Below are 19,894 nucleotides of genomic sequence, written 5' to 3'. Positions count from 1 at the left end.
GGGGTAGTAGGGATTTAGTTCTTTTTTGTTAAGATTATTTTGTATGTATGTATTTTGCAAAACTTATAAATAAAATTTAAAAAGAAAATAAAGGAAGTCAATTATTCCAGCACCAATTCATCACGGCAGGGTTGTGCCCCAAGCTGAACTATCTTCTCAAAGATAGAAGTGGAATGCTCACCAACGGCTGCAGAATATTCAATTCCATTCATAATTCCTCGACAAAAACGGTCCATGCATGAATATATTAAGAACTAGACGACATTCAGGCATGGCTGATATGTGGAAAGTAACATTCATGTCACAGAAGTGCCAAGCAATGATCGTTTCCAACAATAGAGAAATTAACTTCTTACACTTCACCATTCAATCAGATTACTATTACTGGATTGTATAACATCTTGGCTTGTTATCATTGACCAGAAACTTAACTGGACCAGTTACATAAGAGGTCAAAAGTTGCCTATCCTGTGGTGAGTTAGTCACCTCCTGACACCTTCTGTAATCTGCAAGGCACAAATCAGAAGTGTACTGCAAATATCTTCACTTGCTTAGATGAGGGTGGCTACTACTGTGGAAGCTCAGTGATATATAGGATTGGTACCCAATCCACCAACCAAACATGCAAAATAGCTTCACCAGGTAGTACAACGTGGTTTTACTTTCCGAGGCAATCCTGACCGCAACTTCCAAACCCACAATCTAACACCAAGGTGGCCGGATAAGGGTTTTAGACACGGGAACACCTGCACAGGGGTCGTCGAACTGAAATTATGTTGTTGTTCCTTTACTGCAGCTAGGTGGAAACAAATGGCAATTTCTATTTCACACCCACTGTTTCTCTCCTCTCACTTCAAAGATGTCAGAAATGAGAAAATCCATCTCTCAGATATAGATAGTGGCCTTTCAAGTTGCCAATTCAAATACAGGGGTATTTCAACTTGTGCTTTGGTGCCACGGGATGTTCTCAGAATTCTCATTTTTTCCATTTAAAGAAAGATTAAAGTCATGATATGTCCATATTTTGAGGTAGCTGTGGCCTACCTGCAATGCACAGTGATTGGATGGTTTCCTGACTTTTGCTGCTGTTTCTGCACTGCTGCAATCAGATTGATCATTCCTTTCCCATCAGCAGGGATACCCACCTCAGGCCATCCATGGAAATGAAATTGCCTGATCTGACGAACTTTGTTTTCCTTGAGGAAACAAAAAGACCACATAAATAAATAAATCCAATAAATTTAACGAAGCTTGTTATCTGTGATGAATAAACTATCCCAAAACCAATGGCACAGTGGCATTGCAAATAGAGCAGTTATCTCACAGCTCCAAGTTCAATATTGACCTCCAATGTTGTCTATATGGAGTTTCCATATTCTTCCAATAACACTGGATGACAAAGATTTTCTTCTGAGCATTTTTAGGTGTATTTTATGGATTTTGGGCTACTGAGCACAAAATAAAATCATACACCATTCTTTAGATATAACCTATTTTTGTGATTTCCTGTCATATTTTTAACATGCTTTGAACATATAGCACAGTGCAGACCCTTCAGCCCTCAATATTGTGCCAACCCATATATCCCTTCCGAAAAAAAAATTACTTGACTCTTCCTACCCCATAACCTTCATGTCTTTGAGAATAAATGCTCCAGGTATCTGACACTTTGGATCGGCCACTCTTGGAAATATTGTGTTCAATTCTGGTTGCCCCATTACAGGAAGGGTGTGAAGGCTTTGGAAAGGGTAAGAAGAGTTATGGGGAGAGATTGGACAAACTTGGGTTGTCTTCTCTAGAGCGTAGATGCTGCGGGTGGAGGGGGCGGGGAGCCTGATAGAGGTATATAAAACCATGAAAGGCATTTTACCCCATTGCAAAAGTTTCACAGACTTGAGGACATGCATTAAAGGTGAGGAGAGAACGCTTTTTTTAGGTGTGAGTGGCAAATATTTTACACAGAAATGGCAGGTGCCTGGAAAGGGCTGCCATGAGTAGTGGTGAAAATAGACACTGTAGCATACAAGCTATGATGAGTGTGAAAGGAAGACACACACATGAGAAGTCGAAATCGAAGACTGCCTTATTGCACCAGCAGCTCTGCTTATATGGGCCCCTGGCACTGACGTCAGGGGCCAGCATCATGGTACTGCTGTCCTTGGGTTGGCCAGCGTTCCCACCAGAGTTCCCCATCTTCCCACCGTGTGGAGGTCACCTGGGACAACAGCCGGTATCACCCTCTGGTCCACGCAGTCGCCGCATTCATCGGCCATTTTGTTCGCGTCTCTGTGTGCAGGCTGCTACACGACCCACCCCACCCCCCTAGAACCAGCAATTGTCCATAGCCTTTGGAGGTCTGCCCTGGCATCGCGGAGATGGAATGAAGACTGGCTCATTAAAGTCCAGATATGCTGGTTTCAGGTAGTTGACAGTAAAGGTTTCCTCCTTACTGCTGATGTCGAGGATAAAGGACTGTCTCTAATGACCTTTTAGGGCCCCTCGTAGGGTCGTTGCAGTGGTGGTCTGTGTGTGCACCTCCTCATGAACATGTATCAGCAAGTCCTTAGGTCATTTGGGATGCTAGGCTTAGGCTGGCTGTGCGGTGGGGGCTGCCGTGGGTCCAAGGACCCCAGCTTCCACCGTAGGCTCTCAAGGTTCGCTGCTAGGTCTTCCGGGCACTGATTGAGGGCGGGGAATTCCCTGGGAATGATTAAAGGTGTGCCGTAGACCATCTCTGCCACCAAGGCATTGAAGTCCTCCTTTGGCATGGTGTGGATTTCTAGCAGGACCCAAGGTAGTTTGTCCACCCAGTTGGGATCCTTGAACCAGGTGCTCAAAGCTCCCATGAGGTGCCTACAGAAGTGCTCGACCAACCCATTGGCCTATTGGTGGAGCTGCGTCCTCAGAAAGTTAGCCAGCGCCACCTAGAGTCCGGAAGTGAATTGTGCCCCCCTGTCCGAGGTGAGGTGCTCCAGGATCTCAAATCGTGACACGCATGTGTCAATGAATGGCCTGGTGCAGGTTTCTATGGTGGTATCAGCCAGAGGGACCGCGTCTGGTCACCTCGTAGAGCAGTCTAACATGGTCAGGAGGTATCTTGCCCCATTGGAAACCAGTAACGACCCCACTAAGTCAATGTGCATGTGACTGAACCTGTGGTGGGCACTCTGGTGTGGACCTGAACTTTGGAGGACTGACAGTTCATGTAGGTCTTGGCCTACTGGCTGACCTGTTTATGGAGGCCATGACAGAACAACCTGTTGGCCACCATCTTGACCGTGGGGCAGATGGCGGCTGGGGTGATGGGCAGGGGCTGCCGGTAGAAATGCCACATTCTGTCTGCTCGAAACACATGTGCGGCTGCGACACCAAGAACGTCGGGAGCCTGAGGGAGACTGCAAAGATGGTTGCTGGCTCGACTTGATCCGTCATCTTTGGGTCCAAATGCTGGATGGACCTGTTGGGGCCAACAATGTAGAGAACATACCATGACGAGTATGGAAGGAAGACACACAGTTGAAATCGAAGACTGCTTTATTGCATCGGAAAATCTGTCTATATGGGCCCCTGGCGCTGACGTCATTGGAGTGCCGACCTTAGGTTGGCTGGAATTCCTGCCAGAGTTCCCCATCTTCCCGTTGTGTGGAGGTCATCTGGGATGATGGCCTGTGTCACCCCCTAACCCAACCACTTAGTAGCATAGGAGTTTATTACCAGTTTTCTTCTATCTTCCAAGTTCCTCTGAACAGATTTCTGCTTTGATTTTATTTTCATCTATTCTGGATATGGTGGCAAATTATTATGAAAAATTAAAGCTCACCCGTGTGTTGGTTACGAGTAGATCACGAACTGTGTAACTTTCACTTTCCTCTTCCTTTTTTATTTCAATAGTAATATCTCCAAAGAAGACAGATCCTTCTGATGGCCAATACTGTGCACATTTCTCCTGCAGAGATACATTGAATAAATATAAAATGATGTTCTCCATTTAATCTGGCTTCTCTCCACAGAACAAGCTAACTCAATGCTTTTTCATCTGGTATATTCATCACAACAAAGGACTCCTCGAAATTGCATCAACTGAATTTTCACTTCCTATTCGAAAACATTTGAAGTGTATAAGGCTCAACCCTGGCTAGTGATGGCCACTCAAGCCACTGAGGTGCTATTTCGGATACTGGTGGTTGAAGTGGATTGAAACATCATAATACCTTACCACAAACTGATGAACAGTGCACAAGATAAAAGGACAAATCTAAAAAGGAACTCAAAGGGCAATTTTCATGCTTTATAAAAGGACGGTTAAAATAAAAAACAGAACAGGCTAGAAATACTTGGCAGGTTAAGCCACTTTTGTGTGAAGAGTAAAAGTCACTGAGTGAAAAAAGATAAAAAGAGCATGTAAGTCTCCAGGGAGGGTAGGGGTGGGGGATGTCTCTGATGGGGATAAATCTGGGAGACCATAATGATAAGCTGTCAACTGCTTTACCAGGTCAATCAATGAATGGGAGCAGTTAGAAGGGGAGAACATAAACAAAATAACCTTGATAAAATAATGTGAATGCTGCTAATAGCAGAGCAGGAATAAGCCAAGTCAGGCAGGTGGAAGGATGGCTGGACAGTTATAGTTCAGATAAAAATCTAAACAATTAATTTAAAGAGCAGAAGATTGGAAAATATATTAAAAAATTATGAGTTTTGAGTTCAATACATCTATCTGTAAATACATACCTGACCTCGTTCTTCCAACTCTGTGAGCATAACAATTGAACATGACTTCCATTCCCAAATCATTCTCCAGAAATCTTCTATCGTAGGCTGAAGAGGTCCCTGGCTGGCTATGTATGAATCCTTCTGTCGATACCCCTATGAATTAAGGTAAAGAATTTTATAGCATTTCTCCACATCCAAAAAACTTAAATTAAAAAAACCTTCTTTAATATCATATCTTACTGTTTATGTCCAATATTCAAAAGTTAGTGGACACAGCCCAGGACATCACAGGCAAAACTTTGTGAAACACAAAAGTCTGCAGACGGTGTGATTGTAATAAGAACACAGCAAAATGCTGAGGAACTCAGCCGGTCTTCTATAGGAGTCAAAGATATAATGCCGACGTTTCAGGGCTGAGGAACAAGATTTCATAAAGAAGGGCTCAGGCCCGAAACACTGACAATATATCTTTGTCTCCAATAGACGCTGAAAAGACTGGCCAAGATCCTCCAGCATTTCCATGTGTTTTTACAAGAAAAACCCTCCCCACCATCAAGAACATCAACAGGGAACACTGGCTTCAGAAAGAAGCAGCAATCATCAAGGATCCACACCACCCAGCACACACTCTTTTCTCACTGCTGCCATCAGGGAAGAGGTCTAGGTGCCACAAAGCTCGCACCACCAGGTTCAGGAACAGCTACTACCCCTCCACCATCAGACTCCTCAATAACAAACTCAATCAAGGACTCATTCAAGTACCTTACTTTTGCACTTTATTGTTTTTTCCCTCCCTATAATTGCACAATTTGTTTACATTTCTTTCTTTGTTTACATGTACATTCTGAACAGGTTATTTTGCACTCCCGATAAGTGGTAATTCTGCATCACCTGCAGGAGAAACAATCTCAGGGTTGTTGTGATATCATGTATGGACTCTGACAATAAATCTGAAATCTGACAATTCAATCTCTAGTGCAAATCTATATTGAAAGTTTGACTTGCAAAACTTAAGATTTATACATTCAAAATAATTTGAGGTTGTTTCCTTTGAAGCCAGCAAAGGGCCTGAGGGGAGAGCTTGGGATACAAAAATTATAAAGGGCGTGAAAAGGAATGAAATGGGAACTTTTCTCCAATAATAAAAGTGTCTGTAACCAAAAAGTGTCTGAATGGGTTTAAGGTATGAAATGAGAGGTTTAGAGAAGACTCACTGAAGAATTGCTTCACTCAGAGAATGACTGGTGTTTGGAATGTACTGCAATGTTTAAAAACTATATTTTAAATTTAGTGATACAGCATAGAAACAGGCCCTTCTGGCCCACACTGCCCAAATACACCCATGTGACCAATGAATCTACAAACCCTGTATGATTTTGGAATGTGGGATTAAACCAGAACCCAAAGGAAACTCATGAAGTTATGGTGAGAATGTACAAATTTCTTACACACAGTGTCGGCTTTGAATACCATTGTGCTAAACATTACACTAACTGTTCCATTCAAATATTTAATCTAGATAAGCACTTGAATTGCCAAAGTACTGAAAGTTGCGGAACAAGTGATAAGTAGGATACCTGATGGTATCCTGATGATAGACATCGTGGACAGAGTGGGCCAAAAGGGTCCGTTTCTGCGCTACAATGATTCTATATCCAACCAACTGTCCAAAAAGTTTAATGCTGCAACTTCAAGTGTTGCTGTTGGTAGACAAGACTTCACGACAACTTTAGAAATACAAAATATACCGTTGGAGAATAATTTCAATTCTTAGCCTTGCTTTGTGACAATTCAATGTTAATTAAATGATCTCATAGAAAATAGGTGTAGGAGTAGGCCATTTGGCCCTTCAAGCCTACACCGCCTTTCATTATGATCATGGCTGATCAGTACCCAGTTCCTGCCTTCTCCCCATACCCCCTAATCCCCTTGGTCACAAGGGCCAAATCTAACCCACACTTAAATATTGACAGGAAACCAGCCTCAACTACTTCCTGTGGCAAAGAATTCCACACATTTACCACTCTCTGAGAGAAGAAATTTTTCCTCATCTCAGTCCTAAAAAAATTCCCCCTTATCCTTAAACTATAGCCCCTGGTTCTGGTTTTTCCCAGCATTGGAAACAACCTTCCTGTGTCTAGTCTATCTAAACCCTTAAGAATTTTATGTTTCTATAAGATCCCCCCTCAATCTTCTAAATTCCAGAGAATACAAGCCTAGTCCATCTAACCTTTCTTCATATGCGAGTCCCTCCATCCCCAGTATCAGCCTAGTGAACCTTCTCTGCACCCTCTCCATGGTGAGGAGGATGTCCTTCCTCAGATAAGGCGACCAAAACTGCATGCAGTACTCCAGGTGTGGTCTCACCAAGGCCCTGTACAGCTGCAACAGGATCTCCCTACTCCTGGACTCAAACCCTCTCGCTATGAATGCCAACATACCATTCGCCCTCTTCACCGCCTTCTTCACCTGCACGCCCTCTTTCAACGACTGATGCACAGCAACACCCAAGTCTTGCTGCATCTCCCCTTTTCCTAAACAGATACCATTTTTCTGTTCTTACCTCCAAAGTGGATAACCTCGCATTTATCCACATTATACTGCATCTGGCACGTCCTGGCGCACTCGCCTAACTTGTCCAAATCACCCTGCACTCTCCTAGCATCCTCCACACAGCTAACCCTGCCACCCAACTTCGTATCATCTGCAAATTTTGAGATCTATTCCCACTTCTAAGTCATTTTTATATATCGTAAACAACTGTGACCCAAGCACTGAGCCCTGCGGTACCCCACTAGTCACTGGCTGCCATTCTGAAAAGAACCCATTTATACCTACTCTTTGCTTCCTGTCCCTCAACCAATTCTCTATCCACCTTAATACCATACCTCCTATACAGTGCTCTTTAAGTTTATACTAGTCTTCTGTGCGGAAACTTATCAAACGCCTTACTAAAGTCCAGATATACCACATCCACTGGTTCTCCCTTATCCACTCTACTGGTTACATCCTCAAAAAACTCGTCAGACATGATTTCCCCTTCACAAAACAATGCTGACTCTGTGCGATGATACCATTTCTTTCCAAATGTACTGCATCTTTAATAACTGATTCTAGCACCTTCCCTACTACTGATGTCAGACTAACCGGTCTGTGTTTTCCCGATTTCTCTCTCCCTCCCTTCTTAAAGAGTGGGGTTACGTTGGCCACCCTCCAATGCTCAGGAACTAATCTAGTATCCAAAGAAGTTTGAAACATTATCACCAACGCATCCATTATTTCCTGGCCTACTTCCTTCAGCACTCTAGGATGCAGACTATCCAGCCCTGGGGATTTATCAACCTTTAATCCCTGCAATTTAACTAATATAACTTCTCAACTTACAATTATTTCCTTTAGTCCCTTCGTCACAATAGATCCACGATCCTCAATAATTTCTTGTAGATTAGTTATGTCTTCCTTGGTGAAGACAGAACTAACGTAGTCATTCAAACAGTCTGCCATACCCTTGATCCCCATGATCAACTCACCCGTTTCTGTCTGCAACGGACCCACATTTGTCTTAACTAACCTCTTTCTCTTAAAAGTATCTATAAAAGCTTCTACAGTCATTTTTGATGTTCCCTGCTAGCTTCCTCTCATAATCCCTTTCACCTTTCCTAATTAATCCTTTTGTCCTCCTCTGCAGAACTCTGAATTTCTCCCAATCATCAGTGATCTTATTCTTGGCTAATTTGTAAGCTCCTTCTTTGGATTTGACACTCTCCCGGATCTCCCTTGTCAGCCACGGATGTGCTACCCTCCTCGACTTATTCTTCGTACAAACTGGGATGTACATTTTCTGCACTTGCTCCAAGCTATCCTTAAACGATTGCCATTGCATTTCTACCATTAGTCCTTTAAGTACCATTTGCCAATCTATTTTAGCCAATTCACATCTCATACCATCAAAGTCACCCCCCTTTAAGTTCAAAATCTTTGTATCCGTATCAATTGTCACATTCCATCCTAATGAAGAATTCCACGGATATTGTGTTCACTCTTGCCCAAGGGGTTCCTCACAGCAAGATTGCTAATTAACCCTTCTCCATTACTCAATACCCAGTCTAGAAAGGCTCAACATTATTCCTTCCATAAAGCAAGTATTCATAAACTCGTGCTTGACACTTGTGGCCAAATTCTGACAGATATTGTTTGGCTGATCATCTGCAACAAACAGTGATGACAAAGAAATAAACATAAAGCAAATTACACTAACACATGTCCTTATATTCAATATTAAACTATTTTGGTAAATGGGCTACAAATGTTAGTTTATTCGTAATTTGTTGAAATATTTTCATAGCTGCTTTGTAAAACTTCTTATTTTCTACGTGGCAGTGTTCATAAGAGGAAAATAATTTTCTTAAATTAACATGAGATTTGCAAAGGCTGATAGAACTTGCAACAGTCATAGGAATCTAGAACTGGAGATAAGCAGAAACCAAAATTGAAAAACAGATTCCCACTATCTCCAATAAACTGGTTACATTCACTTTGATTCAGCATTTTAACAAGGCAGCATCACTGGAAATTTCGTAAGTAAGCAGTATCCAGCACAGGATGGATGCCCCTTGTATGTCTTGTACCTCCATCCCAGCTGCCTTATGATGCTGTAAAAAAAAACACAAAATGCTGGAGAAGCTCAGCAGGTCAAACAAAGTTAAAGATACACAACCCATGATTCAGGCTTGAACCCTTCATCAAAATATGAGAAAATGCTGGCAGGCATCCAAACAAGAGTTTGAAGGGGGGGGGGCAAGGAAGGATGATAAGTGAGAAAGGAGGGAGGGGACAGCAGCAATAAGGGGGAGGATGGATGGCTGAGAGGGAAGAACTGTTAAGACAGGAAAAAAGGAAGGGGGAAAGAAAAGATAAGCAGGTTTAATGGAGAGCAGTAAAGTCAATGTTAATGCCATCTGGCTGGAGATGACTCAGATGGAAAATAAGGTGTAGTTCCTCCAATCTGCAGGTGGTCAGGGTGGGATAGTATAAAGCGCATGGACAGTCATGGGTGTGACTCGGAATTTAAATGGTTGGCCATTGGGAGGTCGCTGTGGTTGTGAACGGAGTGGAGGTGCTGAATGAAGCGATCTTCCAGTCTGCGACCGGTCTCTCTGATGTAGGGAAGGCCACAAAGGGAGCACTGGATGCAGTAAGTAAGTCCTCTGCATGTACAAGTGAAGTGTTGCTTCACTTGAAAGGCTTGTTTGGGGTCCCAGACTGTGGTGGGGGAGTAGGTGTTGGCGCAACTATTACACCTCCTGCAGGCACAGGAAAGGTGCCAGGAGTGCGATGGGTGGGGAGGGATGAGTGCAAGAGGGAATCGTGGAGGAAGCAGTCCCTGTGGAAGGCCTAGAAGGGAGAAGAAAAATTGTTTCTGGTGGTGGGACCCTATAGTAAGTGCTGTCAATTCCAATGGATAATGTTTTGGATGGGGAGGCTGGTGGGGTGGTAGGTGAGGATGAGGGGGATCTTTTGTTTGTTATCTCTGGGGGCAGAGGGGCCAGGGCAGATGAGCAAGAAATGGAGGAGATGTGGGTAAGGACTGAGCTGATAGTGCTGGAGTGAAAGCCATATTTGGGGAAGAAGACATACATTTTGGAAATTATGGACTGGAAGACCTCATCTTGGGAACAGATGCAGTGGAGACAGAGAAATTGGGAGAAGGTAATGGAATCCTTGCAGGGGACAGGACGTAAGTGTAGTCTAGGTAGTTGTGGGAGTTGGAGGGTTTGTAGTATATGTCAGTGGAAAGCTTGTTTCCTGAGATGGAGACAGAGACATCCAGGAAGGGGAGAGTGTTATTGGAGATGGACCAGCTGAGTTTGAGATCAAGGTGGAAGTTGTCTGCAAAGTGGATGAAGTTGACAAGCTCATCGTGGGTGAGCTTGACAACAGTTGCAGTGTGGGAGATTGCTTCGCTCAGCACCTCTGCTCCGTCTGCAACCACAGTGACCTCCCAGTGGCCAACCATTTCAATTCTGAGTCACACCCCTGCTCTCACGTGTCTGTCCATGGCCTTGTGTACTATCCCACCCTGACCATTGTGACGGATTATGTTATATTTTATATTGTGTATAGATATGTTCCTGCTTTGCGGAAACTGCCAAAATGTTTGGCCTGGAAGTCAGCCTGAAGAAAACTGAGGTCCTCCATCAGCCAGCTCCCCACCATGACTACCAGCCCCCCCACATCTCCATCGGGCACACAAAACTCAAAACGGTCAACCAGTTTACCTATCTCGGCTGCACCATTTCATCAGATGCAAGGATCGACAATGAGATAGACAACAGACTCGCCAAGGCAAATAGCGCCTTTGGAAGACTACACAAAAGAGTCTGGAAAAACAACCAACTGAAAAACCTCACAAAGATAAGCGTATACAGAGCCGTTGTCATACCCACACTCCTGTTCGGCTCCGAATCATGGGTCCTCTACCGGCACCACCTACGGCTCCTAGAACGCTTCCACCAGCGTTGTCTCCGCTCCATCCTCAACATCCATTGGAGCGCTCACACCCCTAACGTCGAGGTACTCGAGATGGCAGAGGTCGACAGCATCGAGTCCACGCTGCTGAAGATCCAGCTGCGCTGGATGGGTCACGTCTCCAGAATGGAGGACCATCGCCTTCCCAAGATCGTATTATATGGCGAGCTCTCCACTGGCCACCGTGACAGAGGTGCACCAAAGAAAAGGTACAAGGACTGCCTAAAGAAATCTCTTGGTGCCTGCCACATTGACCACCGCCAGTGGGCTGATAACGCCTCAAACCGTGCATCTTGGCGCCTCACAGTTTGGCGGGCAGCAGCCTCCTTTGAAGAAGACCGCAGAGCCCACCTCACTGACAAAAGGCAAAGGAGGAAAAACCCAACACCCAACCCCAACCAACCAATTTTCCCTTGCAACCGCTGCAATCGTGTCTGCCTGTCCCGCATCGGACTGGTCAGCCACAAACGAGCCTGCAGCTGACGTGGACTTTTTACCCCCTCCATAAATCTTCGTCCGCGAAGCCAAGCCAAAGAGAGAAGAGATATGTTTTAAAGGAGATAAATTGTGGATATTTTTTAGTTAGGTCACAAAAAGATACAACCATCACAACACCGATCTCATTTAAAATGCCAGTGCTCTGCTCAAGCCAGACAGTGCAGGCTCTGAGAGCCTTTGAAAAGACAATGGTAGCTGCTTTGCTGAAGGTCTTGACAAGTAGGTGTTAATTGGACATGCTGTGTAGTAATGGCTTATTGTTTTGGAAAGCAACATATGAATGGACTCAGAAGATTGGGTCCAGTGCTGCAGTCGTCTGAATGAAGTTTACTGTTCTAGGAAGTTCAATGTGGTTTTGCAAGCATAGTTAAACAGGTTTTTCTCTGAGAGAGGGAGAGAGAGAGAGAGAAAGGGAGGGAGAGAGAGAGAGAGAGAGAGAACCCCATTTTGAAGACCAGTTGTGAGTTCATAGTTCAGCCTGTTCAAAGTCCTTGTGGTCCATACAAGAAAGAATGGCTGGCTGTACAATCTTTCACCTGCGATAAGGGAAACAGAAAAGGAACTCTGTGGTGACCTGAAAGAAAGAAGTTATCATCTGGAAAACCCTGATGGGGCAAGTTTTTTCAGCAAGTCACTGAAGTGGCTGCTTACAAGGAATCAGTTGTGGGTGTCCAGTGAACAACAAATCTTTCTCTGAAAACCAATAAAAACCTTCCTGAGTAGTAACCATTTACTTTTCAAGCACTAAAGCCTGGTGAAATTCATAACAGCAGTTACAATCCCTTCATCAAGATATGAAAAAATATAGGCAGGTGCCCGAAGAAAATGGTAGAGAGGAGGGGCAGAAGGAGCCCAACACCAAAGGCAGGAGGTAATGGGTGGATCAGGGAGGGAGGGCACACCAGAAAGCAGGGGGAGGAGGAATAGCTTTGTGAATGGAAAGGGAAGGGGGTGGAGAGCTGGATGAAAGAAGATAAAGGGAAAGGGAAGGAAATGCATGCAATTTGAACAGGTCACACGAGAACCAAACTGATTACAAGGTGAGTGGTGAAGAAAAATGACATTGCAGTTGACAAATAGAAACAAAAAAAAAATTCTGTTAGGATGTGAATAAAAGTAGGTAACAAGAGGGGTGATAAGAGTTAATGTGTACAAGGGTAGATGGAAATGCTCAGTGACTACTTTGAATCTCTCTTTATCACAGAAGAGCATGTTGCCAAAACCTCAGTGGAAACAAGGCAGTAAATTTAATGGGCGTAAAAAAATTAATGGATGAGAAATATTGTTGAAGGAGGTAGCAGTCAAAATTGCAGAAGGACATGGGCAGCACAGTTGGTGTAGCGGTTAGTGCAATGCCTTGACAATGCCAGCAATCAGGACAGGGGTTCAAATCCCCTGTTTTCCCCAGGGGCTCTGGTTTCCTCCCACCATTCGAAACGAACCAGGGATTGTAGGTTAATTGGATGTAATTGGATGGGCTGAAATAGCCTATTACAATGCTGTGTCTAAAGACTTGTCAGTTTTGGAGAAAGGCAAAAGAGGTAGTGTGCGTCAGAGGAATGTCATGGGGAAACATTCAAAGTTAGTAAATAGGAGAAAAACAAGAAATTTGGGAAAGATAGCTAATAAAGGAGAATAAGCACAGAGTTATTAAAGACAAATTTTGTTTGTCTTACATATTTGAATTTGTTTAATGTCATAGGTGACTACAAAGGAATGAAGCAATAAGTTGATTAGCAAAACTGAGCCGACTGAATAAAGATGTCATACCTCAAGGATAAAAAGCCAAGACTGGAAGGAAGGCAAGAGTGTTCCCTAATAAGCAGCATAAGGATCACCTTTTTTTAAAAACAAAAGAATATACCAATGGGCTGAAAAAGGACATAAAAGTAAGATTTTAGTAGTGAATAATGAGGATAGGTTTAGACTGCACAAAGACTTGGGTAGACTGGTAGAATGACACATATAGCAGAAAATATATTTAATATAGACGGTTGTGAAGTCATACATTTTGGTCATATGAATGAGAATAGGTAATATAGTCAATAGTAGAGTTCTTATGCAGGGATAAAATGATATGGATGTAGTGCAAGTCTTTGTGAATCACAGAAATTGCTGGTGCTTTGCAAAGCATTTGAGGAGTTAGCCTTTGCAAATAGGTGCACAGAATACAAAAGCATAAAGGTAATGTTCAACTTCCAAAACAAAACACTGAAAAAACATTGTGATCAGGTCTACTTGTCATACTTTAGAAAGGAGATGAAGCTTCAAGTGAAGGCAATCCATGATAGATATCAGTGATCAATTTAAAGTGAAGGACAAGGAATGAGGTTTTGCTTAAATAAATACAAATAATGTCCACCTGGAATTCACTGCCTCTAATGCTCGCGGAAACAGAGCCGATGATAATTTTTTAAAAGAGACTGGACAGTATTAGAGGGATAATGATTTACTGAGCTGCAGGAAAAGTGAGAGCAAACAGATCACTGTACATTGGACCTGGCGTAGACTTGATGGGCCTTGTTCTGTGACCACTGTACATTGGATCCGGCGTAGACTTGATAGGCCTTGTTCTGTGATCACTGTACATTGGATCCGGCGTAGACTTGATAGGCCTTGTTCTGTGATCACTGTACATTGGACCTGGCGTAGACTTGATAGGCCTTGTTCTGTGATCACTGTACATTGTTCTTAGATCACTGTACATTGGACCTGATGTCGACTTGATAGGGCCTTGTTCTGTGATCACTGTACATTGGACCTGGCGTAGACTTGATAGGCCTTCTTCTGTGATCACTGTACATTGTTCTTAGATCACTGTACATTGGACCTGGCGTAGACTTGATAGGCCTTGTTCTGTGATCACTGTACATTGGGCTTGGCGTAGACTTGATAGGCCTTGTTCTGTGATCACTGTACATTGTTCTTAGATCACTGTACATTGGACCTGGCGTAGACTTGATAGGCCTTGTTCTGTGATCACTGTACATTGTTCTTAGATCACTGTACATTGGACCTGGTGTAGATTTGATAGGGCCTTGTTCTGTGATCACTGTACATTGTTCTTAGATCACTGTACATTGGACCTGGCGTAGACTTGATAGGCCTTGTTCTGTGATCACTGTACATTGGGCCTGGCATAGACTTGATAGGCCTTGTTCTGCGCCACAATAATTTCACCAAATTGAGGAAAGCAAAAGCACCGATATGGTACTCCAGAAAAAGCTACGATAAGAATGTAGGTTTTGATCTACCAAAGATACAGTATGCTTATGGAAATCTGTTTTTTCTTAACCTCATATAAAAAGTGAAAATCCTAAAATTTCATTCAGGTAAAATTATATCTAAATTCATACTGCTTCCATCTCCAATATTAGAGATCAAATTTGCTCTGTAAGATGCAGAATTCTATATAAATAGGATATATATAGATGAAAACCCATTAAAAAAAACTCTCAATCCAACTTTATTCATTTTAGGCCTTCCATTGAATAATGCAGTTCCATTTATTCTGATTTTTACTTAAGATTTCAAGGGGAAATATATAATAAATCTCTACAAGTTATAATGAAGATACAAGTAATATTTTGTACTTGATTTTCATATAATAAACTCTAATGCTCGTGATTTATTGAAAACAACTTTATTCATTGAGATGCTCTAAAATCTTTAAAAATACTTACATCAATGAATGATGCATTGACATAATCTGTGTTCTCTTCACCTCTCTTTACAGGAATGATGACTCTATTAAACTCATCTACAACAACATGGTAAGAAAAAGGTCCAATGTTATTCTACAAGCTTAGGACAACACAATTCCATCCAAATAGACACATGTACAAATTTCATTTTTATTAATTGCTGGGGATATTGGCCTTGGAAACAAATTCTGATTATTGCAGTGGATATGGAGAATTTTGCAGGGGCAGGATTGGTTGAATGTGTCACAGGGCAAGAAACCTGCAGCACAGAAAAAAGCAACTCAGCCCATCTTGTTCATGCTGATCAAATTAGTCCCACAAAACCACAGAGCACTACAGCACAGAAACTGGTCCCTTTAGCCTTTCTAGTCTGTGCTGATCCATTGTTTTGGGCCAATCCATAGCCCTCCATACCTCTCCCATCCATGTACCTGTCCAAATTCCTCTAAAGTGTTAAAATTAAGCCCACATTCATCACTTCAGCTGGCAGCTCATTCCACACTCCCACCACTCTCTGTGTGAAAAAGTTCTACCCCGTGTTGCCCCCCCATTTCACTCTTAACTCATGTCCTCTGGTTTGTATCTCACCTACCCTCAGTGGAAAAAGCCGATCTACTTTTACTCTGTCTATCCCCCTCATAATTTTAAATAGCTCTATCAAATCTCCCCTCATTCTTCCATGCTCCAGGGAATAAAGTCCTTCCCTGTTCCTGAAGTCTAGGTGACATCCTAGTAAATCTTCTCTGCACTCTTTCAATCTTATTGATATCTTTCCTGTAGTTAAGTGACCAAAACTGCACACAATACTCCAAATTTGGCCCCAACAACATCTTATACAACTATTCCATAACATCCCAACTCCTTTATTCAATATTTGATTTATGAAGGCTAATATGCAAAAAGCTCTCTTTACAACCCTATCCACCTGTGACACAACTTTCAGGGAATTATGTATTTGTATTCCAAGGTCCCTCTGTTCCACCACACTCCTCAGTCCTCTGCCATTTATGGTGTATGTCCTTTCTTGGTTTGTCCTTCCAAAATACAGCACCTCACACTTGTCTGCATTAAATTCCATCTGCCATTTTTCAGCCCATTTTTCCAGTTCGTCCAGATCCCTCTGCAAAGTTTAAAATCCTTCTTTGCTGTCCATAATGCTTCAAATCTTAGTGTCATCTACAAAATTGCTCATCCAATTTACCACATTATCACCCAGATCATTCATACAGATGACAAACAACAATCACACCACTAGTTACAGGCCTCCAGTTTGAGAAGTAATCATTCACCATTACCTTTTGGTTTCTCCCATCCAACCATTGTCATGTAAGGTCCAATGTACAGTGATCTAAGAACAACCAGTTCATTACTTCATCATGAATATCTAGCATCTGAACTTTCCTGACTAACTTCCCACATGGGACCTTACATAGTCAAGCCTCTGGCTTTACGTAGTCAGAGGCTTTAAGTCCACGTAGACAACATCCGCAGCCTTTCCTTCATCAACTGTCCTGGTAACCTCCTCAAAGTACTAATTTTTTTTTACATTTAACTGTCCTTTTTTCCCCCATCAACAATTATCATACCTACCTTCCAGAGTGTTCCTTCACACTGGAATGACCAGAACTCCAAAAATTTGGATCTTACCGCATGTTTATACTAAATATCTGACGTGTGTATCTGCGGTTGACATGAGGCACCACAGTGTCGATGACAACCGTGGCGTATATCCTACATGCGATGTACAGCATCATGCGTTATCAATAACATCCCACTCATTAGCCAGTTGCTGCTGAATGCCTGCATTTTGCTGGGGGTCCAGGAGGTAAAATATTGGAATGATATATTACCTCCATGATCTTTTACACAGAATGCATTCAGGAATTTTGGGAATAATTTTCTGGAATGCAGCGGCTGTGTAAAAAACATATTTGATTGCTTAAACATGATCTACCATGCACAAAGCTACGTTGACTATCCCTAGCTTCTAGCTATCCAAATAATTATATATCCAATGCCATAGAACACCTTCCAATAATTTACCTACTACTGATGTCGATAATTTCCAGGGTTACTTTTGGAGCCTTTTTTAAATAATGGAATGTGAGCTACCTTCCAATCCTCAGGCACCACACCGTGGCTAAGGGCATTTCAAATATTTCTGCCAGAGCCTCTGTAATTTCTACACTAGCCCCCCTCAAGGGCAAAGGAAACATTTTGTCAAGCCCTGGAGATTTATCCATCCTTATTAGCTTTAAGATAGCAAGTGCTTCCTCCTCCTTAATATGTATAGGTTCCATAATCTCAATGCTTGTTTTCCCTACTTCCCATGACTCTGTGCCCAATTTCCTGAGTGAATAGTGATGAAAAAACCCATTTAATATCTCCCCCATCTCTTTTAGCTCTATACAAAGCTGACCACTCTGATCTTCACGGGGACCTGTAAAAACCCTTAGGAATTTCCTTCACACCGTCTGCCAAAGCAACCTCGTCTTCTTTTAGCTTTCCTCATTTCTTTATTGAGCTTTTCTTGCATTTTTTTAAAACACCTCAAGTACCTCATTTGCTCCATGTTGCCTATACCTGCTATACACCTCTGTTTTCTTCCGAACCAGATCCCCAATATCCCTTGAAAACCAAGGTTCCCCATGCCCACTAACCTTGCCTTTCATCCTGACAAGAACATACAAACTGGGTACTCTCAAAATTTCACCTTTGAAGGTTCTCCACTTTCTTCACACATCCTTGCCCGAAAACTCCTTATCCCAATCCATGCATTCTAGATCCTTTCTTGTTTCCTCAAAATTAGCCTTTCTCTAATTTAAAATCTCAATACAAAGCCCAGACTTATCCATCTCTATAATTAGCTTGAAACTAATGGCATTATGATCATTGGTCCCAAAATGTCCCCCTACATATACTTCTGTCACTGTCCTGTTTCGTTCTCTAATAGGAGATCCAGCATTAGTTGGCACCTCTGTATATTGATTTAGATCACTATCTTTAATATAGTTAATGCTGAACAAATTCTCAGACGCTGCTACTCTCTTTGGCCTGACTATCATCTAAACAAGACTGAGGTACTCCATCAGTCCTTGCCAAACACCAACCAAAGATCACTGTTGATGACACCAAGCTGACAAATGTAAAAAGCTTCAAATACTTGGGGAGCATCATCTCAGATGATGGGTCTTTGGACAAAGAAATTGATTCCAGGATTAGCAAGGTTCATTGTGCTCAAGCAACACAATGTCCATATATCCACAAAGCTGAAAGTCGACAGAGCTGTGGTCATCCCTTCTCTCCTACAAGATGTGAGATCTGTATTGATGTCACATCAAACAAATAGAGAAATTCCACATGCGCACCATCTGTTCTATTCTTGGCATCCGTTGGCAAGACCACATCTCCAAGCTGAAGGTCTTGGGTTGCGCAAAGTCCACCAGCATAGAGTCACTGATCATCAGAGCCCAGATGCGGTGGATGGGACATGTCATCAGAATGGATGACCACCGTACACCTCGCCAGCTGCTGTATGGTGAACTAAAGACCAGAAGGAGACCTCATGGTCGTCTAAGCTAGCATTACAAAGATGCTATGAAGGAAACCCTACACCACTGTGGCATCCAGCCAAGAGAACCAGAAGCTGTGGCTGCTGACATGCTGTTGGCGAGCCCTGGGCTATGGAGCCTACACCAGTTTTGAAGACAGATACTGCCAAAAACTGATGGAGAACTGTGACAGCATCCCAAAGCACCAGTCACGGATATTACAAAAACAGACTTCTAGTGCCCCCCATTGTGGTTCCAGACTGGAACTGCAAATCACCTTCATGTCCACAGATGAACTGCACAACAACGTGTCTTCTTTGAACCGAAGCACGACCAATATATTGATTTAGAAAACTTTCCTGAACACATTTGACAAATTCCAAGCCATCCAGCCCTTTTACAATTTGGGAGTCTCAGTCAATATGTGGAAGGTTAAAATGTCCTACTATCACAACATTATGTTTCCTGAAGCTATCTCTCTACAGATTTGCTCCTTCAATTCTCTCTGATTATTGGGTGGTCTATAATACATCTCCATGAGTGTGGTCATACCTTTTCCATTCCTGAGTTCTATCCATTTAGCCTCAGTGGATGAGCCTTCTGGTCTGTCCGGTTTGAGCAGAGCTGTGATAATGTTCCCTGATAAGCAATACCATTCCTTCCCCTTTCATCCTTCCCTCCCCCTGTTCTATTGCATCTAAAGCAATGTAAGCCTGGAACATTGAGCTGCCAGTCCTGCCCCCCCGGCAGCCAAGTTTCACTAATGACCACAATGTCATAATTCCATGGGCAAATCCATGCTCTAAGCTTGTCTGCCTTTCCTACAATACTCCTTGCATTGAAATAGATGCACCTGAGAACATTTCCACCATGCTCAACCCGTTGACTTCTAATGGTACA

General features: G+C 42.8%; 1 protein-coding gene across 9 annotated transcripts in view; it reads right to left on the bottom strand.

Annotated features, from left to right (window-relative positions):
• Positions 1-19,894, bottom strand: part of ptpra (protein tyrosine phosphatase receptor type A) — a 351,147-nt gene that overhangs the window by 23,356 nt on the left and 307,897 nt on the right. For all 9 annotated transcript variants that reach the window (XM_069923586.1, XM_069923588.1, XM_069923585.1 and 6 more), the window contains 4 exons: positions 15,423-15,499; positions 4,732-4,866; positions 3,821-3,946; positions 1,045-1,196 (listed from right to left, as the gene is read on the bottom strand). In XM_069923586.1, coding sequence (XP_069779687.1) covers positions 1,045-1,196; positions 3,821-3,946; positions 4,732-4,866; positions 15,423-15,499 — 490 coding nt within the window. The remainder of the gene's footprint in view (positions 1-1,044; positions 1,197-3,820; positions 3,947-4,731; positions 4,867-15,422; positions 15,500-19,894) is intronic.

Source organism: Narcine bancroftii, chromosome 3, assembly GCF_036971445.1.
Source record: "Narcine bancroftii isolate sNarBan1 chromosome 3, sNarBan1.hap1, whole genome shotgun sequence".
NCBI lineage: Eukaryota > Metazoa > Chordata > Chondrichthyes > Torpediniformes > Narcinidae > Narcine > Narcine bancroftii.
Note: the sequence above shows the minus strand (reverse complement) of the source record. Positions and strands in the feature narration are given on the sequence as shown.